Source organism: Ahaetulla prasina, chromosome 5, assembly GCF_028640845.1.
Source record: "Ahaetulla prasina isolate Xishuangbanna chromosome 5, ASM2864084v1, whole genome shotgun sequence".
In the NCBI taxonomy this organism is placed as follows: Eukaryota; Metazoa; Chordata; class Lepidosauria; order Squamata; family Colubridae; genus Ahaetulla; species Ahaetulla prasina.
Genome location: NC_080543.1, coordinates 73,055,878 through 73,082,931, shown reverse-complemented (window position 1 = coordinate 73,082,931; position 27,054 = coordinate 73,055,878). Strand labels below are relative to the sequence as shown.

The 27,054-nt window shown below is 36.1% G+C and overlaps 1 protein-coding gene across 1 annotated transcript in view; it reads left to right on the top strand.

The window, feature by feature from the left end:
* The window catches only part of IL1RAPL1 (interleukin 1 receptor accessory protein like 1), a 1,531,345-nt gene that overhangs the window by 367,505 nt on the left and 1,136,786 nt on the right, over positions 1 to 27,054 (top strand). The window contains exon 4 of the mRNA XM_058185954.1: positions 2,521 to 2,800. Within this exon, the coding sequence (XP_058041937.1) occupies positions 2,521 to 2,800 (280 nt within the window). The remainder of the gene's footprint in view (positions 1 to 2,520; positions 2,801 to 27,054) is intronic.

The window sequence follows — 27,054 nt, the reverse complement described above, 5'->3', positions numbered from 1 at the left end:
GACTGGACTGCCATCTGTCAGAAATGGTGTAGGGCACTAGTGGGTTCCATTTACCTTCGCTACCAGTTCGGAACTGTGAGCACGTATGTGCATGCTCACTTCACTTGCGAGTGGCACTTCTGTGCATGATGATGTCCGGATACGTGGGCAGAGCCTCCCACTGCTGCCACTACTGGTTCGCCCAAACTGGAGCAAACTGGTAGAAACCCACCACTGGTGTGTGTGGGGGGGGGTTGGACTAGATGACCTACAAGGTCCCTTCCAACTCTGTTAATCTGTTAAACTATTTTCCAAAGCAGCTAAAGATAGGATGGATGGAAACTAATAAACGAGAGGACCAACCTAGAACTAAGAACCTGACAGTTACCCTGTTTTCCCCAAAATAAGACATCTCCTGATAATAAACCCATTTGGGCTTTTGAGCGCATGGCAATAAGCCAAGCGCTTATTTCAGGGTTCAAAAAAATATAAGGCAGGGTCTTATTTTTGGGGAAACATGGTAGAATAATTAATCAGTAACACAACTTGACTCCAGAAGTTGTGAATGCTCCAACACTGGAAATTTTTAAGAAGAAATTGAACAACCATTTGTCTGAAATTGTATAAGGCCGTGATGGCGAATCTATGGCACGTATGCCAGAGATGGCATGCAGCGCCCTCCACTGTGGGAACACAAGCCATCGCCCCAGTTCAGTTCTGCTATTCATGCGCATGTGCCTCCTGCCAGCCAGCTGGTCTTTGGGTCTCTGTGCGCATGTGCAGGGGGGCAGGGTGCATGCGGGAGGGCCCATATGCGTGCAGGGGGTCACACACACATGTGTGGGGGAAGGGGCATGTGCGAGGGCCCACACGCACATACATGGGGGGGCGCATGCAGGGGCATTTTGGGGGTTTGGGCACACGCACTTTGGGCACTTGGTCCAGAAAAGGTTAGCCATCACTGGTATAGGGTTTCCTGTCTGAGCAGGGGATTGGACTAAGGTTCAAGATCCCTTTCAACTCTGTTATTCTGTTCTGTTATTCTGTTACCTGCCTAATTGGATCAGAAGGGAAAGGTAGGTAGGTAGGTAGGTAGGTAGATAGGTAGGTAGGTAGGTAGGTAGGAAGGAAGGAAGGAAGGAAGGAAGGAAGGAAGGAAGGAAGGAAGGAAGGAAGGAAGGAAGGAAGTTTTCTGAAATGTTTACCCAATAGGGCATGGGTTGTCTAGTACATCATAAAATGTAGTCTTTCTTTTTTCCCCTCTGTCCCTCTCCCTCCCTCCCTCCCTCCCTCCCTCCTTCCTTCCTTCCTTCCTTCCTTCCTTCCTTCCTTCCTTCCTTCCTTCCTTCCTTCCTTCCTTCCTTGAGCCATGGTGGCACAGTGGTTAGAGGCTACTTCTACTGACTGCCAGCTGCCTGCAATTTGGCAGTTCAAATCTCATCAGGCTCAAGGTTGATTCAACCTTCCACCCTTCCAAGGTGGTAAAATGAGGATCCAAATTGTTGGGGACAATATGCTGACTCTGTAAACCACTTAGAGAGGCCTGTAAATCACTATAAAGTGGTATATAAGCCCCTTCCTTCCTTCCTTCCTTCCTTCCTTCCTTCCTTCCTTCCTTCCTTCCTTCCTTCCTTCCTTCCTTCCTTCCTTCCTTCCTTCCTTCCTTCTCTTTCTGAAAAGTCAGAGTGCAAAAGAATAAATTGCCTGGATTTACCAACAATCAAATAAATTACAGCTGAGAATTTTATAGCAACCAAAGGGAATTTAACATATAATTTTCACAAATTTCGATGTTATTTGAGTACTGAACTCTTTTGAAAAACATGACCCATTTTTTTTGCCACAAATTTTGATTATATCTAAAGCAATTCTTAATATGCCTTAAAACTTGTTTTTTATTGAAAAAGCAAGTCTTATATGATTTCAATAAAGATTTACCATTAGCTTTTCCTATTACTTTTCCAATTCACTGTGCTTATCCCACTATTATATAGCATATGGGAATAAATTTTATAAAATTGCATTGAATAATGGAATAAATTTATCATAAGTTCCAATGGCAGCCGACAGGCTTTAACACTCATGCTTTCCCTCTGCTTGCATATCCCAGTGGCCAACAGGCCACCAACCAGTAGAGGTCCACAGATTAGAAATCTGGGCAGCTTGCAATTCCATTAATAAAAGAATAAAACAATTACAGAACAACTATAAAACATGAACACTTTAAATCAGTGTTGTTTTTAGGAGTTCAGAAGTGAGAATAGTACCTGATTGGTGTTGTGTAGAAATGCTCTGAAATTATGAAGGAAGATGTGATGTTCTATGCTGAAAAAAATACAGTAATGATTAAGGAAATGTCATGACTGTTCTTGAAAAGATTAAACTTCTCAAATGTGTATCGTCTTCCTTAAGTACTTCTTTTATTAATTGCATAGTTCCAAATCAAAACATAATATTCTATACTGAGCAGAAACTGTTTAATATTTTGCAGAATACAACTTCTTAAAACTCATTTTTGCCTTTTTTCCCCTCCTCTTTCAGCAGATGGATGTACTGACTGGTCAGTGGATTACAAAAAGTATCAAGTCTTAGTGGGAGAACCTGTTCGTATAAAATGTGCATTGTTTTACGGTTATATAAGAGCAAATTATACCATAGCACAAAGTGCTGGACTCAGTTTAATGTGGTACAAGAGTTCTGGACCTGGAGATTTTGAGGAACCTATAGCTTTTGATGGAAATAGAATGAGCAAAGAGGAAGATGCTATTTGGTTTCGTCCAACACTGGCACAAGACAGTGGGCTTTATGCATGTATTATAAGGTATGTTTTAACCTTTTTTATCAGCAAGAAGTACATAAATAATATTTATTTATTATTTATTCTTCTGACTTTTTGTTGTCTAAATTATCTTGATTGCACTGTTTTTAAATAGAAACTATCTTTATGATGTTTATGTTTAATTGAAAAATAGTTTACAAATGTATTTGGTTTGCCTTCAACTACATTTATATTCTAGGAAGCATTCCTTAATGAATTGTTTTGATAATCCTGTTTTTGTAATTTTTCTTGTTAACAGAAATGTGCATTGCTTGTATCCATACGATTTATATTGATATTAATTCCTGATTGCTTATTTGTACCCTATGACTGTCATTAAGTGTTGCATCTTATGATTCTTGATGAACGTATCTTTTCTTTTAAGTATGCTGAGAACATATGCACCAAGACAAATTCTTTGTGTGTCCAATCACACTTGGCCAATAAAAAATTCTATTCTATTCTATTCCATTCCATTCTATTGTATTCTATTCTATTCTATTTATTGGTATGTTGCATATTGTATATCTCTTAGCTGGCCCACAGTAAAATGGTTTTCAAAGTAGTTTATATATTAGAAATCCTAGTTTGCATAGAATAGATAAACTTGCTTATCACAAAACTGGATTCTTGTTGTGACTGTGACATACAACTTGTGGCCTGAAAGGGTCAAAATTGATCAGTTGTATCCTTAGTGTCGACAGAGTATGCTTCATAAGTTTTTGGTGCAATTAAATCTATACATTTTCTATCTTATAAAAAGCTTATATGAAAGCTTTCATTTATGAAATCCATGATGGATGATGGAATTCAATATTTACAGGCTCATTTTATCACAACCATGGCAGTTGGAAGACTTCAGCGTAATCTAAGAGTAAATGATAAAGAACATGAATAAATGAAATGGAAGAGGGGAAAATATATGTTGTGTGTCTGTGAATCTAAAAGAAAGAGAAAGGTTGTACCAGATTTGAATAAGGAGTCTTGGATATTGTGGAATGAGTTGATGAGAATATGAAGTTGTGAAAGTTTATAATTACAAAAGGAGTGACTAAAATGATGTTTAAATATGAATTGGTGCCATTTATGCTGTTGTGGGTATGTATAAAAGTATGAATTGATAGGTTGGTGACAGTTACATGTGAAAGGTTAATAATGAATAGTGATAATGGAAGAACCAAGAATGATTTTATGTAAAATAAAATGTACTGAATGAATGTACTCCAGTTGGGCAAAATATATTTTCTAATAAGTGGCACAAATAGATCTTTTGAAATGAAATGAGAATGTTCAGAAATGTGAGAGTTAATCTTTAATACATATGCATATATTCTCAAACTAATTATCATTTTCTACTTTTGAAATGCATATTCTTCTATTTCAGTTTATTCTCTAACACTAAAATTATTCATACTGAGATATATTTTTCTCCCTGTGGAGAAAATGGACACCATCTGGGCTCCCTCTTAAATTTTGAAAATTATCAGAGAACATAGAATTAATTTAGAGAGAGGTTAAATGATGAGAGAAAATGCAGAGTTTATTGCTAAATGGCTTGAAACATTTTGCTTATTTTTCTTTGCAGAAAAACTATAAAAATCTGTGATAGTTCTTCATTGACACATATTGTTGATAAGATATAGTTACCTGTATATTGCAGGATCCACAACAAATTAAAGACCTAGATGTATAGCTGGAAAGAAGACATACCTTGTGATGACACAGGACAAGGCACAAAGGCAACACAGCCAGCTGGTAGTTCAAATTCCCCTTTATTACTCCAACTTTTTCCCAAGTGCTCCCATGTTTATGTCAAGTCCCGGAGCAAAGTGTTCATACACACACAGCAGCCTCCGGCTGCGAGTAGTCCAGCAAAATGCAGTTAGTACAACAGCTTCAATGCAAGAAGTCCAGCAAGGCAAAGGAACAAGGCAATGAGTCCACGAAGCAAGGAACAAGGCAAGAAGTCCTGCAAACACCAGATGTCAACAACAGCACACAAAATTCCATGAATTCAGTGTTTGTTCCCGACAAATGCCCCTCCCCAAAGCATCTCCTTAAGTCTCAATCCCCAGGTGTGCTTTGTGAAGAGGGGCAGGACACTCTCCTCCTGAGTCATCAGGTCAGCTTGCGCTGTTCCCATCTCCTCTCCACTCTCCATGTTCGAGGATCAGAAGGGGGTGGTCCTTGCTCATCACCTGAGCTCCATCACTCCTCATTTCCACTTCCTGCCTTCTCTCGGTCATGCTGCCCCTGTTCCTCCCTGCTGGCAAGCTGTCCCAAACCCGAGGGGCCTGGAGTTGCCTCATCCTGCTCCTTCCCCATTCCTCCGAAGCCAATGAGGCTGCCCCCTCGACCTCCGCCGGGCCCAGCTCTGGCTCGTCTTCCTTCATGGATTCAGGCTCCGACAGGGGCATGATATACCCATTATTTAAATTGTCTGGTTTCATAACCACAATAAAATACAGACAGAATTAAAATCATATTATGCTGTATCTCTCAAATATGGTGGTACTAATAATTTTTAAAATGTTCTTTTCTCCCTCCAACCATTAGGCCTTATTTTTGCCTCATTTTGCAGTTTATTATCCATAGAATAAACAAGTATTTATTTTGTATTTACTTTTAGATAGAAACACAACACATGAACAGTATCTAAATGTAAATAATTGCTTAGGTTCAGACCTATATCCGAAGATATTAGGAGACTAGGATAGGAGTTGCCTCTCCTATCCACGCAAGAAAGCAGAACTCTTGAAACAGGCAGCATTTCAAAAGAAACTTTTATTGGGAGATAGTGATAGCAAAAAGGATAGGTAGGATCTGAAGTTCTTGTTTAAAGCTGTTAGGTTAAAAGATGTAGAAACCTATCCCCTCAGTCCAGTCTTAGGTGAGCCAATTCACAATCCACAAGTGTGAAGTTGTTGTGAGAACAGCAAACTGTGAAGGTGATAAGAAGTTGTTCTCAGGCGCTACTTGCTCATCCCTCTGGTGCTGAGACAAAACAGAGGGACAAGCAAGGCTCATCCCTCCTTTCTATTCCCAGGAAGATACATCAAAGTAAAGGAAAAACCAGAAATAAGAAATAAGAAAAGAAATAAGAAAAGATCATAAAATGTTACCAGGGCCCTTTCCCACCAGAATGGCAGCGTTGCAATAGGGATCTATGTGGACCTGACAGAGACATTTATAGGGAATTTATCTGCAATATATCTGTGATTTTTTTTAAAAGTTTTTATTGATTTTATTACAACACAACACAACATAAACATACCTAACAAACACATAATATGTGTTTTCTTTTTACATGACAGTTTCGTTCCATCCACTTTCTACTTTATACATTCCCCTTTTCCCTTCTTTTTTATTATCTTTGTCTTTATCGTCCCTTTATATCTAGTTTTATTTATTTACAATATTTTACACATTTGTTGTCTTCTCTTCTCCATCCTTTATTTCTATTTAGTTTTCCTATTCTCGAACCACTTGGTCCATACTTAATAGCATTCTGTCTCTTCCTTTTCCATTATTTCTTTCATTAATTAATCCATCTCCACACAGTCCAGAATTTTCTTGATTAATTCTTCCTCTGTTGGTACCTTTTCATTTTTCCAAAACTGCGCATAAGGCAATTCTTGCCGCCGTAATTATGTGTAATATCAAATACTGAATGTACGTTCTGGTTAATATCCCAAGTAAGAACGTCTCTGGTTTCAAGTCCACATTATGTTCACTTATCACTTCTGTCCAGTTTCTAATTCTGGACCAAAATTTTTTCTCCTTAAGACCATAGGTGATAATATGTTCCAGGAGCTGTTTTGCATTCCCAGAAGTTTGACGAATTGTTAGGAAGCATTTTAGCAAGCCGTATTGGTTTAAAATGCCATCTGTAAAACATTTTTAGCTGGTTTTCCTTGAATGCCATTGATAGTGTCAATTTAATATTTATTTCCCATATTTTTTCCCATTTCTCCAATTCTACATTATAGCCCAAAAAAATTGCCCATTTAATCATGGTATCCTTAACTATCTCTTCTTCCATTTTATATCTAAGTAGATATTTATATATATTGCTAATTAATTTTATTTCTGTTCCATGAATGATTTTATCCAATTCTTGTGGTTCTAGTCATATCTCATACTTTTTTTTATCTCTTATGACTTTGGATTGAATTTGTGTGAATGTCCACCAATCCGTCACCCTACCAATATCTTGTTCTAATTCCTGTTTCTTTTTCAACTCTCCCTGATCATTTATCAATTCCTTATATCTAATTATCTTATTTTTCTCCAGTAAATTTGGATATATCAATGCTTCTGTTGGTGACAACCACATTGGGATTCTTGTATAATGTTTTTGTTTTATCTTTTTCCAAATCTGTAGCATTCTTGATCTAGTGTGTTTGAAAATATTTACTTCTCATCCCACAGGAATGCATGCCACCCTGCTTGTAAATCATGTCCTTCTATTGTTAACACTCTATTATTTTTCAGCTCCATCCAGTCTTTTAACGAGACTAGACTCACTGCTTGATGATAAATTTCCCATTCTGGTAACACCAATCCCCCTCTATCCTTTGTATCTTGGAGTAATTTCAATTTAATCCTGGGCTTTTTCCTTTGCCATATAAATTTAGAAATTAATTTGTTTAATTCTTGAAAAAATATTTTTCCTAATTTCAATGGTATCACTTGGAACAGAAATAACATTCTTGGCAATATGTTCATCTTCATAGTTGCTATTCTCCCTAAAAATGAGATTTGCAACTTTCCCCAATTTCCTAAATCTTTTTTTATTTGGTGTATCAATTTGTCATAGTTGTCTTCCTTAATTGAGTAACATTTCGCTGTAAGCCAAATTCCAAGATATTTTATTTGCTTAGTTGTCTTCATTTTTATTTTATCCTCTAATTCAATTTCCTGTTCCTTTGTTAATTTTTTTGTAATCAATTTAGATTTATCCTTATTAATTTTGAGTCCCACTACCTCTCCAAATTCTTCTATCCTTTGTATCAATTTAGTACCCGTTTCTAGAGGGTCTACCAAAATAAGTACCATGTCATCGGTGAATTTCTTGAGTCTTGTATTCTTCCTTTGATTTTAGTTTGCTGAAAATACTGTATAGTTTCAATGATTTGAATGACTCGGCACTTTACTGAGCATTTTTAATCACCATTACATACTATGAAAGGCCTCCTCTAGGCTCCTTTTCACATGTAAATTGCACTTCCAAGCCGTGAAATATGTGTGAGCTAACAGATTATCAATTGTTTGAATGCAGGACATAATTAAGAAAATTAACATGTTGAGCAAGCTGTTATGTATGGAACTTTTGGAGGGAATTTTGGATGGGAAAATACACGTTGATTGGCTGGTGCCTCAGCCGAATGGGTATAAAAGGGGAGCTGTTCAGGGGTGAAATCTATAAATTTTCCCTACCGGTTCTGTGGGCATGGCTTAATTGGTGGGCTTGGCTTGGTGGTCAGATGAATGGGTGGGTGTGGCCAATAACAATAAATAATAAAAATAATAAAGTATAAAAAACAATAAGAGGTACCAAAAACCAACTTTCACACTTTACACACACACACAACACAACTGACTCACACACACACACACACAAAATACCACATACAGCTTTCTGAGATTTTGTGTTTGTGTAGTTAGAGTGAAACACTACAGAAACACACCAAATCTCAGAAAGCTGCACAAATATTTTATTTTATTTATATTTTTTAGATCAGGGGTCTCCAACCTTAGTAGCTTTAAGGTTTGTGGACTTCAATTCCCAGAGTTCCTCAGCCAACAAAGCCAGCCAGCATTAGTTGCTCAGTGATGAAATAGATTAGCTAAGCAACTGATTCTGTCTGGTGCTGAAAGTGAAACTGGGGCTTTCGGGCTTGGAAAAAAGCCATGCGTTCAATCAGTAATCAGGTAAGTGCCTTAGAATCTCTTAAAAGGAGATTTTCTACATGTTTTCTACAGAAAACATGTTTTTTAAGGTTCTGCTGATGAGGAATTCAGGTGAGATCGCCAGAGGAGCCTTTAAAAAAAAATTTTAAGTTTAAAGGCTCTGCCGATCTCAGCTGAGGGGCGGGATCCTCAAGGCTTTTTTTTTACTTTTAAAGGTATGTTTTGGCTGAAGAAAAGCCATCTTTTAAAAGTAAAAAAAACCCCTCTGCTGATGGTGTGGCTCAGCAGAGGCAGGGGGTGCGGGGCCAGGGATTTTTGCTACTGGTCCTCCGAACCAGCAGCCGCCATAGCTACCGGATTGCGCGAGCCGGTCCGAACCGGGAGCATTTCACCCCTGAAGCTGTTCCCTGGTGCCAGTTGCTGGATTCCCACCATACATTAAAGAGGTGTTGTTGCTGAAGACTCGTCTCTTGCCTCCTCATTCACCCAACACAACACAAGATATACATATTAACAAGAAGCAGAAAAATATTACACATAGGACTCTGCAAGCTTAACCATCCTCATTTTCCAAATCTAAGCTTGGAGCCAAGATTTTTTTCAAATTACTATATTATGAAATTGCAAATGGTTAAGATCCTAATGATCTTGTCATGTCTGTTGTTGGTATTAATTTAGATGGCTTTGTCATAGCTGCCAATCTTAGCACATCTAAAAGAAAGGGGGATGTTTAATGAAATAACTCAATTTGCTCTTATTACTATTATTGTTATTATTATTAACCTTATTACCACTTATCTATGAACAAATAAATAAACAGAAGTCTCTGTGAAGATGATCAGTTTATATTTTGCTCTAGAGAGGAAGGATATGGGAGAAGAAAAAAGAAATATTAGGGAGAGTATGATTTGCTGCAATTCAGGTTGAAAACTAAATGTTGTATGAAATAGTCATATGTTTTTCCTTTCTTATTTCATCAGTTTATGTTTTTTATTTAAATCTTAATTCATCAGGCCAATGTCATTTGAAAATATAAAAAATAATAAAGGTGTGATATAAATAAATTATATATATATATATATATATATATATATATATATATATATATATATATATATATTTATATATATATATATATATATATATTCTGAGGTTTTCGCGGGTGTTTGTATGTATGTCTTTGGTTATTTGGGTTTTCTCCTGTGTAAAATTGGAAGTGTCTTGGTGACGTTTCAACGAAGTCTCATTCGTCATCTTCAGGCTTCAGCTTCGTGCTTCTGGGAGCAATGTGTGATCGCAGCTGTTTCTTCCTTTCAACTGCTAGTGGGGGTTTGAACTGATTGGGTGGGAGCTTGGCTGTGCTCTGATTGGATGGGGTTTTTTTATGCTCTGATTGGATGGGGGGGTGTCCTGTTTGGGTGGGGGCTTGGTTGTGCTCAGATTAGTCTGATTTGCAGGGGGACTTTGTTGAGTTGTTGTGGGTTTTGGGTCTGCTTTCTGGGTGGAAGTGTGGTGGTGACATCCTTTGTGGACCTCGTGAGTGTGGGTCTGGTGTCATTCCTCATATTAGGGACTCGTTTGTCAATAAGGGCGGGTTTCCAAATGGCTGGTAGGCGGGAGGTATCATCTCGTTTGTTCATGCTGTAAGCAGACCCAAACCCACACTGATCATGAAGCACGACCAAGGACCAGAAGCCAGACCGCAGCTGCAACATTAGCCATTTCAAACCCCTCCAATCCATACATGCAGCAGACTGACACCCACTATGAAGATGTAGCACGATCACGACCACGAAACCAAACAACAGCAATGCAGCTCACCAGCTCAAATCCCCCTGCAACTATACATATATTGTAATTGAGAGATGTGATGGCTCAGGGGCTAGGATGTTGAACTTATCGATCGAAAGGTCGTCAGCTCAGCAGTTCGAATCCCTAGTGCTGCCGTGTAACGGGGTGAGCTCCCGTTACTTGTCCCAGCTTCTGCCAACCTAGCAGTTTCAAAAGCACGTAAAAATGCAAGTAGAAAAAATAGGGACCACCTTTGGTGGGAAGGTAACAGCGTTCCGTGCGCCTTTGGTGTTGAGTCATGCCGGCCACATGACTACGGAGACATCTTCGGACAGTGCTGGCTCTTTGAAATGGAGATGAGCACTGCCCCCTCAGCAACGACTAGCACATATGTGCGAGGGGAACCTTTACCTTTACCTTATAGTGTAATTAGAAATAATTATTAAACTTTTTCTTTGATGCACTAGACTTTACTAATGTTGCCTTAAAATTAGATGGAGACATTTCCACTAAGAAGTTATGCAACTAGGTAAGATAAAAAGACATGAGAGAAACCATAAGCTGTCACTTCCGGGTGGCTCCACCTCTTCGCTGAGCCCTAATTAAAGGGGCTCCGCACTGAACATCGTAAAAGCCAGGAAAAGCCGGCTTTAATCTTTTTCCCTGGATGAAAGGGAAAGATAAGAGCAGCAGGAAATGTTGGTAGACCTCCCCAGAGGCTTTGTTTTAATTAAGCAGAGCCTCGAAGGGTCGACGGGTCCCATAAATATTCCTGCCCTCCGACTTCAGTGCGTATCTGCAAAAGCAGGAAAAGAAGAAAGTGTCCATCTCTGCTAATTGTCTTATCTTTATGGATCTCTTTAAGCAGACGGAATGAGTGCCAGCGGACAATTATTGGATTGCAAGTATTTTTGATTTCCTGACTTCTACCTTCTAAAAAAGAGAAATTTTTTTTCCTTTGTTTTAATTGACTCTTAAAGATGGCGCCTGAACGGGAGTGAAAGTGACGAATGGAATTTCAAACAGTCTGTGCAACTAAGAAGATAAGAAATGTTATGTGTGGAATGGGCAAGTCCTAGACATACAGTAGAAAATATAAACATAGAACAGAATCAGGAAATGATTACATATAAAGATCTTTTGTATACTGAAAGAGGTAATTTGCAGTTAAAATCTCTGCAAGTATTAAGAGAGGAAGGGAAAAATTATACTTGGTTTCAATATGAGCAACTACGTGCTAGATGGAAGGGAGATCAGAAAATTGGTATAGAGCAGAATGAGGGAAATTTGGTAAAGCAAATTAGAAATCAGTCTCAGGAGCATATAAAGAGATTGTATAATGTGTTAATTGAAATAGATTCTGAAAGGGACTTGGTAAAGGACTGTATGATAAAGTGGGCACAAAATTTTCAGGAGCCAATATTATTGGAAACGTGGGAAAAAATTTGGGTTAGAAATGTTAAATTCACGCAGGCACAGAATCTGAGGAAAATTTTTATAAAATGTTTTATAGATGGCATCTAGATCCTAAGAAATTATCGTGTATGTATCCAGATATGCAAGCGAAATGTTGGAGATGTAATTGTGATGACGCTACATATTTTCACATTTGGTGGACTTGTAAGGACATAAAGGCCTTTTGGATAAAAATTTGGTGGATTCTACAAAATGTTCTGAAAAAGAAGATAAAGTTCCTGCCGCAACTTTTCTTGTTGGGAATTATTACGGATTGTACAGTAATTGAGACTAAATTGATTTTAAATCTAATAACTGCAGCAAGATTACTAATAGGACAATATTGGAAGAAAAAAGAAGTACCAACAATAGAAGAATGGATATTGAAAGTTGCCAATTTGGCTGAGATGGCGAAGATATCAGCCTTTTTGAAAGACAATACGCAAGAAAGATACTTAAAGGAATGGAAAAAATGGATTGACTATATTCAACGTAGATATCAGACTAAGAGTTATCAGACTGTTTTTGAATGATTATGATGTATTATTTTTGATTGCTTTTGGGGGAAGTTAGGAATTGATGATTGTAGGGGTATAATTAAGTTGGGACGAAAATTTTTTAGCATATGTTTGTTTTATTTTTAACTATACCTTGCGAAGGGAGGGGGGAGGAGGGGGGGAAAGGGGGAAAAAATTTTTTGTAAAACTTTTTGAATAAAAAAAACCAAAAAAAAACAACCATAAACTGTCAATCCTTCTAGGCTCTTTTTGTTTTTAACTTGATGGATTATTGTATAATCATGGAGAAAAACTATCAGGGGATAAAGGCCAGAGAATATGTGGTCCTAAATGAAAAATGTTAAGAACCCAGAGTTCAGGAACTAAATCAGTTTCCAGCTATCTTTGTTTTAAGATTGTTACAGATGAAGCCATGTCTATGTTAATGTTAACTAGCATTTTTATTACAAAATTAAGACATTGTTCCCATGCATATGAATAGTATTGTGCATTGGAACATCTATCTTTAATCTTCAAAGAAAATTGACTTATAACATCATCACTAATAATTACACATCTCTCTCAAATTGCTTAAGTATTATGATTTTTTTAATTCTCTTATAATCTGTTGGGCTTTGCACTCTTTTAATTTAATTTATCATCATTCTAAAAGTATGATAACAGGTTTTAAATCTTTCATATGTAATATTTGCAATGACTAAAACAATATTTAGAATAGAATAGAATAGAATAGAATAGAATAGAATAGAATAGAATAGAATTTTATTGGCCAAGTGTGATTGGACACACAAGGAATTTGTCTTGGTGCATATGCTCTCAGTGTACATAAAAGAAAAGATACGTTCATCAAGGTACAACATTTACAACACAATTGATGATAATATATCAATATAAATCATAAGGATTGCCAGCAACAAGTTATAGTCATACAGTCATAAGTGGAAAGAGATTGGTGATGGGAACTATGAAACGATTAATTAAATTAATTAAATTAAATTAATTACTGCAGATTCAGTAAATAGTCTGACAGTGTTGAGGGAATTATTTGTTTAGCAGAGTGATGGCCTTCGGGAAAAAACTGTTCTTGTGTCTAGTTGTTCTGGTGTGCAGTGCTCTATAGCGTCGTTTTGAGGGTAGGAGTTGAAACAGTTTATGTCCAGGATGCGAGGGATCTGCAAATATTTTCACGGCCCTCTTCTTGATTCGTGCAGTATACAGGTCCTCAATGGAAGGCAAGTTGGTAGCAATTATTTTTTCTGCAGTTCTAATTATCCTCTGAAGTCTGTGTTTTTCTTGTTGGGTTGCAGAACCGAACCAGACAGTTATAGAGGTGCAAATGACAGACTCAATAATTCCTCTGTAGAATTGGATCAGCAGCTCCTTGGGCAGTTTGAGCTTACTGAGTTGGCGCAGAAAGAACATTCTTTGTTGTCCTTTTTAATGATGTTTTGATGTTAGCTGTCCATTTGAGATCTTGCGATATGATAGAACCCAGAAATTTGAAGGTTTCTACTGTTGATACTGTGTTGTCAAGTATTGTGAGAGGTGGAAGTATGGAAGGGTTTTCCTAAAATCTACCACCATTTCTACGGTTTTGAGTGTGTTCAGTTCCAGATTGTTTTGGTTGCACCACAAGGCTAGTCGTTCGACCTCTCGTCTATATCGGATTCGTCATTGTCTCGAATGAGACCAATCACTGTTGTATCATCTGCGAACTTCAGTAGCTTAACAGATGGATCATTGGAGATGCAGTCATTGGTATACAGAGAGAAGAGAAGTGGGGAGAGCACACAGCCTTGGGGGGGCCCTGTGCTAATTGTACAGGTATTTGATGTGATCTTGCTTAGCTTCACCTGCTGCTTCCTGTTTGTTAGGAAGCTTGTGATCCACTTACAAGTCTGTTCCGGTACCTGTAGCTGGTTTAGCTTAGTTAGAAGAATGTCTGGAATGATGGTATTGAATGCTGAACTAAAGTCTACAAAAGGACCCTTGCATAGGTCTTTGGAGACTCAAGATGTTGTAGGATGTAGTGCAGAGACATATTAACAGCATCATCTGTTGATCTATTTGCTCGGTATGCAAATTGCAAGGGGTCTAAAAGCGGATTCGTGATGGTTTTCAGGTAGGAAAGCACTAGCCTTTCAAAGGTTTTCATGACTACAGATGTTAGAGCAACTGGTCTGTAGTCATTCAGTTCCTTGATGGTGGGCTTCTTTGGCACTGGGATGATGGTAGGCGTTTGAAGCAAGAAGGAACATAGCACATCTCTAGTGATTTATTGAAAATATGGGTGAAGATGGGGCCAATTGGTCAGCACAGACTTTTAAGCAAGAAGGAGTTATCTTGTCTGGGCCTGGAGCTTTTCCTGGCTTTTGTCTGTGAAATAGGTCCTGCACTTCCTTTTCTGTGATCACTAGGGGTTGTGAACCCAATGAAATGGGGTCAGTTGTAGGAGGCTTGGCTGTTGTTGGTGTGTCTGAGATGGGGGTTGTGGAGATAGGTGGCTGTAGTTTCCTTTCAAACCTGCAGTAAAACTCATTCAGGTCATCTGCCAGTTGTTGATTACCTTCAGCCTGGGAAGGAGGTTTGCCATAGCCGGTGATATTTTTAAGAGTTTTCCACATGTTTGCTGGTTCATTTGCTGAAAATTGATTCTTTAGCTTTTCAGAGTAGCTTCTTTTTGCTGCTCTTATCTCCCTTGTTAGTGCATTTCTGGCCTGATTGTACAGCATTTTATCACCTTTTCTGTAGGCTTCCTCTTTGGAATGTCGTAGCTGCTTAAGTTTAGGTGTAAACCAAGGTTTGTTATTACTGTGTATTCGCAAGTTCCTTGTAGGTACACATAGGTCTTCACAGAAGCTGACATATGATGTTACAGTATCTGTGAGTTCATCCAGGTCTGCAGAGGTATCTTTAAAATATTCCAATCAGTGCAGTCAAAACATGCCTGTAGCTTTAATTCTGATTCCTCCGTCCAGGTTTTCACTGATTTAATTATTGGTTTTATGGCTTTAAGTCTTTGCCTGTAAGCAGGTACAAGGTGAATCATGCAATGATCAGAGTGTCCTACAGCTGCACGTGGTAAAGACCGATAGGCATCTTTTAGTGTTGTGTAGCAGTGGTCTAGAGTATTCTTGCCTCTGGTGGGACAATTGACATGCTGAAAGTATTTTGGTAGTTCTTTCCTTAAGTTTGCCTTGTTTAGATCTCCCAAAACAATGGCCAGTGAATCAGGGTGTTTGGCTTCAGCCTCCATGATTTGGTCAGCTAGAGTTCGTAATGCCTCGTTTACACAGGCTTGTGGTGGGACATAAACAGCAATTAGAAGAAATGAGGAAAATTCACGAGGCGAATAGTAAGGTTTGCAATTGATAATTAGAGTCTCTAAATTGTTGTCACAGAATTTGTAAATTATGTTAAAATCTTGACACCAGGTTGAATTAATATATAGGCATAAGCCTCCTCCTTTCTTTTTACCAGATGTTTCTGGAACCCTGTCTGATCGTTCAATTTGAAATCCTGGAATGTTCAGGCTGCTATTTTCAATGGATTCATTTAACCAGGTTTCAGAGAAGCATAGGACTGCTGAATTGCGAAAATCAGAATAGTATTTGTTTAAGAGAAGTATTTCATCCATCTTATTTGCAAGTGAGCGTATATTTGTTAGGAAAATTGAAGGCAGAGGAGTTTTAGTGCGAGTTCTTAGCTTGATTAAGATCCCAGATCGTTTACCTCGTTTCCTTCGTTTCCGTCGTTTGGTTTTTTTAGTAATCCATGGCTCCGTGGGAATTGCCTCCTCCTGTGTTAGAATCTCCTCCGTGTTTGTAAAGACAGGCGGGGGTGAGATTAAAGAAAGCTGCTCCTTAAAGAAATGTTCCTTAATTTTTAGCAGATGGTCTCGTGAGTAGGAAATCCGTAGTGAGTCACAGAGAACAATTAGAAATAAAGAAACAATTAGAGAGCATTTCACCGAGGCAGCCTTCGTCGGCGCCATCTTAGGTGCAGAAGTAAAGAGCTGTTGTCACTACCCTGGTCTCCAGCCTCGTTACTGTTATATCTCCAAAAAATTCACTATTTTAATATTTACAATTCTCTCAATTTATTTTCATAGAAATGATATGTTATCATGATCACCTAACTGCCCATCTCTGAATTTGTTCCACTTCATTTCAATCTTTCTTGAGTGAGATATTTAAAACCAGATATACACTTAAGCCAAAGTTTGAAAAATACAGAGAAAAATAGATTTATTGTTGTTGGATTCATCATCCTCATTCATAATGAAAAAGAGAAGCTACTTAGTGTTCTTCTTTCCATCTTATTTTGCTATTTCTAGGTACCTATAAGGGTAAAAGCTGAAATATTTTTTTATTAAAAAAGTTTTTTATTTTTTATTTTCTTATACACATATTGTAAATGTACATTCTCTTGTCCATAAATAATCATACATTATTTTTTTCTGAAGAAAGCACAAAGATAAAACATTTTAATTACATGTACATGTAGGGCCGTGGGTGGCTCAGGCTGTAAGATAGCCTGTTATTAAACACAGCTGCTTGCAATTACTGCAGGCTCGAGTCCCACCAGGCCCAAGGTTGACTCAGCCTTCCATCCTTTATAAGGTAGGTAAAATGAGGACCCAGATTGTTGGGGGGGCAATAAGTTGACTTTGTATATAAATATACAGATAGGATGAGACTATTGCCTTACACAATTTAAGCTGCCCTGAGTCTTCGGAGAAGGGTGGGATATAAATGTAAATAAAATAAAATAAAATAAAATAAAATAAAAATTTGGGGTTGCTCTTCTACCCTTTCTTTCCCTTCATTTTTTTCTTTTATTTACATTTATATCCCGCCCTTCTCCGAAGACTCAGGGCGGCTTACAGTGTTTAAGGCAATAGTCTCATTCTATTTGTATATTTACAAAGTCAACTTATTGCCCCCCCCAACAATCTGGGTCCTCATTTTACCTACCTTATAAAGGATGGAAGGCTGAGTCAACCTTGGGCCGGGCTTGAACCTGCAGTAATTGCAGGCTGCTGTGTTTTAATAACAGGCTTCTTACAGCCTGAGCTACCACAACAATCCTTCTTCTCCTCTTTTCCCTCCATCCCTTCTCGCCTCTCCTACTTTCTTCCTCCTCCTCTTCTTCCTCCTTCCTCCTTCCCCTTCCTCTCCCCCACTCCTCTCCTCTTTTCCTCCTTTCTCACCTTCTCCCCTACTCTTATCCCCTATCCTGTCTTCCTCTCCTTCCCCTTTCTTCCATTCCTCTCTCTCCTTCATCTCCTCTATCTTACTGTCTATTCCTCTCTTCTTTCTTTCTTCTTTGTTGTATAATATTTCCCTTACTTGGTAACTGAGCAGCTCCAGTTTTCTAATATTCTATACTTTCTTTTCAGTTTCTTTTCCATTTTATCCAATCTATCATTTCATAATTGTACATTCATATTTATAACCTTCTTTCTTTCTTTTCACATCCCCCTTTTCCATTTACTCTGGCATTATCTGGGTTTCTATTTCTTTTTTATCATTTCCCTCATTTAATTGTCCATTATTTAAATTGTTTATCTATCATCTTTTATTCATATCTCTTTCCTAACCATACATAGAATCTTTCCCATGTCTTAAAATACACTGATTCCTCTTTATCTTTTATTCTTAAAGTCAATCTATTTATTTCCACACAATCTAAAATCTTTTATATTACTTCTGACGGGATTCGTTCTGTCTTCCAATTTTGCACAAATACAATTCTTGCTGCTGTTATTACGTGTATAATTAAATACATATCTTGTTTGCTATATCTTTCTGGCAAAATACCCAATTAAAAAATCTCTGGCTTTAATTCTATAGGTTTTTGTAACATTTCCTCTAACCATGTCTGTATTCTAGACCAGTAATTTTTTACTTCTGTACATGTCCACCACATATGGTAATATGATCCTAATAAATGTGAGCATTTCCAACATTTAACTGATTTATCTTTAAACGTTTTTCTGGTGGCATGTGCCATCTATAAAACATTTTATATAAATTTTCTTTATATATAGTTGCCATTGTCAATTTATAATTTCTTTCCCATAGCTGTTTCCATTTGTCTAATTCTATTGCATAACCAAAAAAATTTGTCCATGTTATCATTGTCTCTTTTACTTCTTCATCTTCTAGTCTAACTTGCAATAAGTAATTATACAATCTTTTAATCATTTTTTCATCCTTTCCAGTCATTATCTGATCCAACTCTGATTCCCCCAAGTTGTTTTCCCCCATATTGTTTTAAATCTTTATCATATTCTGATTGTATTTACAATCTTGTGTACCAATCAGTCTCAATCCTTTGTTTTTCTAAGTCTTGTTTCTGTTTTAGTTCTCCCTTCTCTGTTAAGATGTCCTTATATCTTACAATATTGTTCATGTTAATCATATTCGGATGTGTCAACACTTCAATTGTTGAAAGCCACTTTGGTATTTCCATATAATGTTTTTCTTTCACTCTCTCTCACACTGTTAACAAGCCATTTCTTACACAATGCCTCTGGAAGTATCCATGTATTCTATTTTTTCCATATTATAAGAACGCGTGCCAGCAGGGAGGCATGGCCAGCATCGCGATGGAACGGTTGCAAGCCCTGAAAACTCCGGGGTAAGCGCCAATATCCACCTCGAAATGGAGGTCTATTTAGGACCATAGCTGCCCCTTAGAGGCAGTGAAGAATGAGGGAGCCGCTGGAGTGAACAGGGAAGTTGCAAATTCCCTGTAGCTCAGCCTTTTTCCCTCGATCCAGCGAGGAGGAACTGCAGCTGCCATCAGCTGCTCCAAAATCAGGACGGTCACAAGAACGGGCAAGAGGTGAAGCATAAAATCTGACCAGGATATCGAAGCCGGGTGAGTTGACACCAGCTCACGAAGAGGCATTTTTGTGGAAATAAGCACAAGCTTAAAAGAAAGATTGAAATAGCGGCTAACTTTAAGTGAAAGTGAAAACGGAAGGAAATAAGTTAAAAGATACCTGAATTCTGCTAAAGAGGGCTTGGAATTGAAGTTTAGAGCCCCAAATAAATAAAGGAAAATGTTATCTTCTAATTAAACATTTGTTTGAGACTTTTGGAAGTTTTGATTGACTATTTAAGATACACATAAGAAAAGAAAGAAAGGAGCCAAAGGAAATACTACATTGATTTTAATGGAATACCCTAAATCCCTCTATTCTCTGTAATTTGGGACTAAAAGAAATATAAAGAAATTATTAAAATGGGATAAAATTTGGAAAAAGGGAAACAAATGGAGACAAAGAAAAGGCATAGTCTAGTATCACAGAAACAAAATGGATACTGTTTGTGACTGTAAATTAAAGAAGGACACCTAAAGGCAGAGGAAGAAATGAAAGAAAGAATTGTCTTTGTGATTTCAAGATAATTTCAAGACAGATGGATATATCTGTGTGATTGCAGGATATTTTTAAGAAAGGATTTTGAATAAGAAAGCTGACCTTTATGATTTAAAACATCTAAGAACAAGAATAAATTCAATTGCCATTTAAGCATGATTGAAACAAAATGGACATTTTGTTATTTGTGAACTGCAACTGTATTAGAGAGTGACATCTAGAGGCAGAGGAAGAAATATAAGAAGGAATTGTCTTCGACAGTTTCCAGGAAGATAGATATGTTGGTGCTATTGCAAGGCAGCTTTAAGAAAGGATCTTGGATGGCTGACCTCAGATTTAGATATATTAAAGAACAAGCAGAGAATTTTGATACATAAACAAGAATACAAGTGATAATTATAGAATAATTATTAATAATGTTTTGGGGAATTGAAGAAAGGATTATAAAAATAGTGGGGAAAGAGGGAAATGAGTATTAAGGAATCTATGTTAAGGAAATAAGATGTTTTGTTTCTTTTTAAGAATATGTAATGGAATTGAAACAATTTGTGACAAAACTTCCAATGGAGTAGCTGAACACAATGATGGAAATTCTTTGAGAAATAAGAAGTACTTGCCCCTTTAAATCTTTCTGTTTCTTATCGAGAATTGATTATATGGAAATCTTTAGGCATAAGCTATTTAGAGGCAGAGGCAGATGATGAGAGGGAATATCTTTGTGATCTCAGGACATTCCCAAGTAAGTTGGATCGGTGCGAGTGCAAGGTAGCTTCAAGAAACGTTTTTTTAATTAGATGGCTGACCTCTGATTTAAAAGCATTACAGAATAAGTTGAGATTTGTGATATTTAAGAATTTATGAGATAATTAATAGAATAATTACTAATGATGTCTTGGGGAAACTAAGAGAATTATGTTAAATATGAAATTGAAACTGAAATGGTATCTAAGAGAAAACTAAGATTTTATGTTGATCTTTTTTGTTTCTCTTGGGTATTGGGCTACGAAATAACAATTGTTTTGTTATTAAAACTACTGTTATATTTGGAACGAAGAAGGGTAGGGTAAAAAGGGGGTTAAAATATGGGGACTAGACTTGATTTAAATATTGATTTTAGAATGGGGGGATGGAACAGATTTTTTGATAGATATGTGCAAATAATAATAATATTAAGAGGGAGAAGGAAATATATTGGATATAATACAATGGGGGGTGAAATCTGAATTACATTTAATGATGTACCTGACTGATATCCTGTTCAAAAATTATTTTTTATTTTAAAAAAATAAATAATTAAAAATCTTTTTTCAAAAAGAAGAAGAAGAAGAAGAAGAAGAAGAAGAAGAAGAAGAAGAAGAAGAAGAAGAAGAAGAAGAAGAAGAAGAAGAAGAAGAAGAAGAAGAAGAACGACGCGTGCCAGCCTAGTTGAAAATCATGTCCTTCCAAAATCAATAGCCTTGTATTTCTCAGTAAAATCCATTCTTTAACCCAAGTTAACATCGCTGCTGGGTGGTAAAGTTCCCAGTTTGGTAGACCAAATCCTCCTCTAATCTTAGAATCTTGAAGCAATTTGATATTAATTCTTGCTTTCTTTCCTTGCCATATATATTTTCACATCATTTTATTCAAACTCTGAAAATATTTCTTCTCCAATTTTATCGGGATTGTTTGAAAGACAAACAAAATTCTTGGCAGTACATTCATTTTGATTAATGCTATTCTTCCCATTAATGATAATTGCAGATTTTTCCATTTTTCCAAATCTCTTTCAATTTGGCTTCTCAGTTTATAGTAATCTTCCTTCACTATAATACATCTTGAAGTTAGTTGGATGGCCAGATATTTCACTTTCTTCACTATTTGAATATCTAGCTTCATAATTAATTGTTTCTTTTGTTTTTCTCTCATATTTTTAACTATAATTTTTGTCTTGCCTTTATTTATTTTCAATCCAGCTACTTCTCTATATTCCTCTATTTGTTATATTAACTTTGGGCCCATTTCAATTGGTTCTTCCATAATAAATACTAAATCATCCGCAAATGCTTGTAGTTTGTATTCTTCTCTTTTAATTTTCATTCCTTTTATTTCTTTATATTGTCTTTTTTCTGTTTAAAATTTCTAGCGTCAAGATGAATAACAATGGAGATAGCGTGCATCATTGTCTAGTTCCTTTCTGATATCTATTTTCTCTGTCATTTTGCCATTTATTATTACCTTTGTCGATTGGTCTTTATATATAGTCTTAACCATATTTATAAATCTATCCCCAAAGTCCATCTTTTGTAATTGTGTGGTTATAAATTGCCAATTCACCTTATCAAATGCCTTCTGTGCATCTAAAAATAGCAATGCCATTTGTTTCTCTGAACATACTTCATAATAATCCAATGTATCCAATATAACTCGTATATTATCTATATTATCTTGGGCCGTGGATAGCTCAGGCTGTAAGGAGCCTGTTATTAGAACACAGTAGCCTGCAATTACTGCAGGTTCAAGCCCGGCCCAAGGTTGACTCAGCCTTCCATCCTTTATAAGGTAGGTAAAATGAGGACCCAGATTGTTGGGGGGGCAATAAGTTGACTTTGTAAATATACAAATAGAATGAGACTATTGCCTTATACACTGTAAGCCGCCCTGAGTCTTCGGAAAAGGGCGGGATATAAATGTAAAAAAAAAAAAATTAAAAAAATGTGTCTTTTAATCTGAATGTATAAATTCATTTAGCAACCTCTTCAATCTTTCCGCCAAAATAGATGCAAATATTTTGTAATCTGCGTTTAATAGGGAAATTGGTCTGTAATTCTTTATTTGTTTTAAATCTGTTTCTTCTTTTGGTATAAGAATTAGATATGCAGACTTCTGGTGGCGCCGCTCTCTTCGCTGGACGCCTGAAAATGCGCCCCATGCTGAGGTATCGTAAAAGCTGGCGAAAACAGCTAAAATCAGCTGCTCGCCGGCTTGAAGTACCTTCCCTGGGAGAAAGGGAAGGGAAAGAGCAGCGGAAAAGCGGTAGAACTCCCCAGAGGCTTTGCTTTGTGAAAGTGAAGCCTCGGAGGGTTGAGTCCCGCATAACTCCGCTGAGCTCCGAATCCAGCATGCTCCTGCAGTAGCAGGAAAAGAAGAAAGCGACCACCATTTCTGGATGCAGACAGAACAAACACAAGTGATCGATCATTGGGATTGCAAATATTGAAACTGACTTCTACCCTTTAAGAAAAGAAACTTTCTATTGTTTTAATTAAGATTGCTGGAAATGGCATCTGAGAGGAAGTGAAAGTTGGAAGCTGTTTGTGTAATCAAGTGGAGACTGTATTTTTTTCATGTATTGACTTTATATTAATCACTAATGATTTGCTTCTTAGGGTGAAGAAAATGAAGATATTTCCAAGGTGCTTATCTGACCATAGTCCAGTATGGTTGGAATTGCAACAAGAAAAAGGTGGTAGAAAATCGTGGAGAATAAATGAAAATTTGTTTAGATATGAAGATAAAGTAAATCAATGCAAAAAACAAATGAAAGAATTTTTTGATGATAATTTGAATAGGGGAACATCAATAGAAATGGTTTGGGACGTGAGTAAGGCTTTTATGAGAGGAGTTTTAATATATATGAATAATAAACAGAGAAGTAAACAACAAAAACAGCGTAGGTATTTAGAAGAGGAAATCCAAAAGAAACAACAATTATTAATAGATAGTCCACATGATCAAAAACTTAAAGATGCAATAAAGATATTACAGAGTCCATTTAATATGATAATGGCAGACCAGGTGGCAACAAACATACAGTATGCTAAACATAATACTTTTTGTAATGCAAATAGACCTGGTAGGTGGTTAGCATATATGTTAAGGAAAAACAAAAAGCACGTATTATAGAAAAAATAGACTAAAAAGGTCAAATACCTAGGGGTTTATATTACTTCTTCAAATGTGAAATTGTATAAGAATAACTTTGAGGTATTATGGCAAAAAGTTCAGAAGAAAATTTTCAGTTGGAAAAAATTACAATTATCATTATTAGGGAGAATAGCAGCCATTAAAATGAATGTTTTACCTAGATTTTTATTTTTGTTTCAGATGATACCAATAATTAAGAAAGATAAAAATTTGGAAGAATGACAGATTGGAATTAATAAATTTATATGGGAAGGTAAAAAAGCGAGAGTTAAAATGAAAATAATTCAAGTTTCCCGGGAAAGGGGAGGTTTAAAAATGCCCAATTTTAAATTATATTATGAAGCAGCTGCTCTTTCGGTAATAAGTGATTGGTTTAACTTAACGGAGGAAAGGATTTTGAATATAGAAGGTTATGATTTATTATATGGATGGCATGCATATTTATTGTATGATAAAAAACTGGATAGAGCCTTTAAGAACCATGTGTTAAGAATTGCTCTTCTGTGTGTCTGGAAGAAATACTATTACAAGTTGAATTATAAAATTCCTATTTGGGCAAACCCCAGGCATGCAATAGAGAATATAAATATGGAACAGAAACAGGAAATGATTACTTGTAAAGAACTTTTATATTTTGAGAGAGGTAATTTACAATTAAAATCCTTGCAACAATTAAAAGAAGAAGGGAGAAATTATACTTGGTTCCAATATGGGCAATTACGAGCTAGGTGGAAAGAAGATCAGAAAATTGGTATCATGCAGAATAAAGAAAACTTGGTAAAACAAATTATAAATCAAACTCAGGTGCATATAAAGAGATTGTATAATGTGTTGATAGAAATAGACTCTGAAAGGGATTTAATAAAGGATGGGCACAAAATATTCAGGAACCAATATTTTTGGAAACTTGGGGAAAAAATTGGGTTAGAAATGTTAAGTTTACGCAAGCACAGAACTTAAGGGAAATTTTTTATAAAATGTTTTATAGATGGCATTTAGACCCTAAGAAATTATCATGCATGTACCCAGATATGCAAGCGAAATGTTGGAGATGTAATTGTGATGATGCTACATATTTTCATATTTGGTGGACTTGTAAGAAGATTAAGGCTTTTTGGATAAGGATCTGGTGGATTATACAAAATGTTTTGAAAAAGAAGATAAAGTTCCTACCACAATTTTTCTTATTGGGAATTATTACGGACTGTACAGTAATTGAGACTAAGCTGATTTTAAACTTAATAACAGTGGCAAGACTACTGATAGGACAATACTGGAAGAAAAAAGAGTTACCTACAATAGAAGAATGGATATTGAAAGTTGCTAATTTGGCTGAGATGGCTAAAATCTCAGCCTTTTTGAAAGACACTACACAAGAAAAATGGAATGGAAAAAATGGATTGAATATACGCAAAATAGATATCAGATTAAGAGATATCAGATTGCCTTTGAATGATTAGGATGTATTTATCTTTGATTTGTATGGGGGAAGTTAGGATTTGAGAAGAAGGGGAGGATTATAATTTGTGTTATTTAGAAATATTTAGCGAATGATTGTTTTTTTCTTTTGAACTATACCTTATGTTTGTTCTGGGAAGTTGGGGGGGAGGGAGGAGGGTGGTTTTGGAGGTACTGGGGAGGGGATGGAGTGGGGGGGGGGAAAAGGGGGGGTGAAAATTTTTGTAAAAACTTTCAATAAAAAAAAAGAGTTAGATATGCTTCCATCCCTGAGTTTGGTGCCTTGCTTCTATTAATAAATCATTAAATACTTATTAAATACTTATAACATTTTATTACTTAGTACATCTTGCAGTTCTTTATATAGTTCTGGTAATCTATCTGGTCCTGGGTTTTTTCCATTTTTCTGTCTTTTAATCCATCAATTCCATCATTGATATTCTTTCTTCTAGTGCTTTTTAAAATTCTTCTGGTATTTTAGGAATTACTGCTTTTTCCAGATATTTTCTATTTTCCCTTTTGGTATCTGCTGTTGCTGATATAATTTCTTGTAATATTTCTGAATTATTTTTTCTTTTCCTCATTTCGATAACATATCTTTCCATCTTGATCTAATAGTTGAGTTATCAACTTTCTTTCTTTTTCCTTTTTCATTTTATATGCCAGCCATCTTCCTGGTTTATTTGCATTTTCAATTTTTTTTTGGCCTTGTTGATTTTATTTTCCTTGCCAGGTCTTCATTCTCAATTAAGTTCAATTTATGTTTTTTCAAGTCCATTAGGTTTTTGATTTTTTTATCTTGAGGGGTTTTTTTGCACATCTTTCTCTAATTTCTTAGTCCTCCACCAATTTCTTTTGTGTTATCTGTTCTGTTTATTTCTTTTCCCTGCATAGGTCATTGCCAAGCCTCATATATGCTTTACTAGTAGTACCATATGTTTTGCAATGATGTATCTTCTTTTCTATTCTCTTTGAAGAAAAAAGTCCATTCTTTTTCCATATATTGTATAAAGTCGTTCTCATTTAATAAGCTTTGGTTTAATGTCCATCTCATTCCTTTTCTTTGGCCTTTCCATACCATCATTATTGGATTGTGGTCTGCCCATATATTTGCCTCTATATCGATCTTATCTATCTTAGATATTAAGTCTGTAGACATCCACATCTTATCTATTCTTGACCATGACATATGCGTATTTGAATAAAATGTATACTGCTTTTCCTTTAGATTTCTTTTTCTCCAAGAATCTTGTAGACTTTATTCATCTACCATTGTATAAAATGTTTTTAGAAGTGTCTTCTTTGGTTTTTTATTCACTTTTGTAGATTTTAATAATTCATTATCAACTATTGCATTAAAGTCTCCTATTATGCAAATATCTTCGTATTCATATTCTAGTATTTTTCTGTGTAGTTTTGCATAAAAATCTTCTTGATTTTCATTTGGAGCATATATTCCCACAAGTAATGTTTTTTTTATAATTCATTACAATTTCTACCATTAACACTCTTCCCTCCTCATCTTCAAATATTTGGATTGAATTGCCTGTTTGATATAAAACACCACTCCTTTTTTACTTTGAGGAGCCAGTGTTGTATACAACATCCCCAATTTTGTTCGCTCCAAAATTTTTTATGTTTTTTCTAATATGAACTTCTTGTAGGCATATAATTTCTAATTTTAGCTTCTCTAATTTGTTAAATATCTTCCTTCTTTTTATTGCCAAATTTAATTCATTTATGTTCAGGGATATTACTTTAATTTCTTATTTATTTACTTGTTTTGTCGATCTAGTCGTTCTTTTCTCTTTGTTCTTTAACTTCTT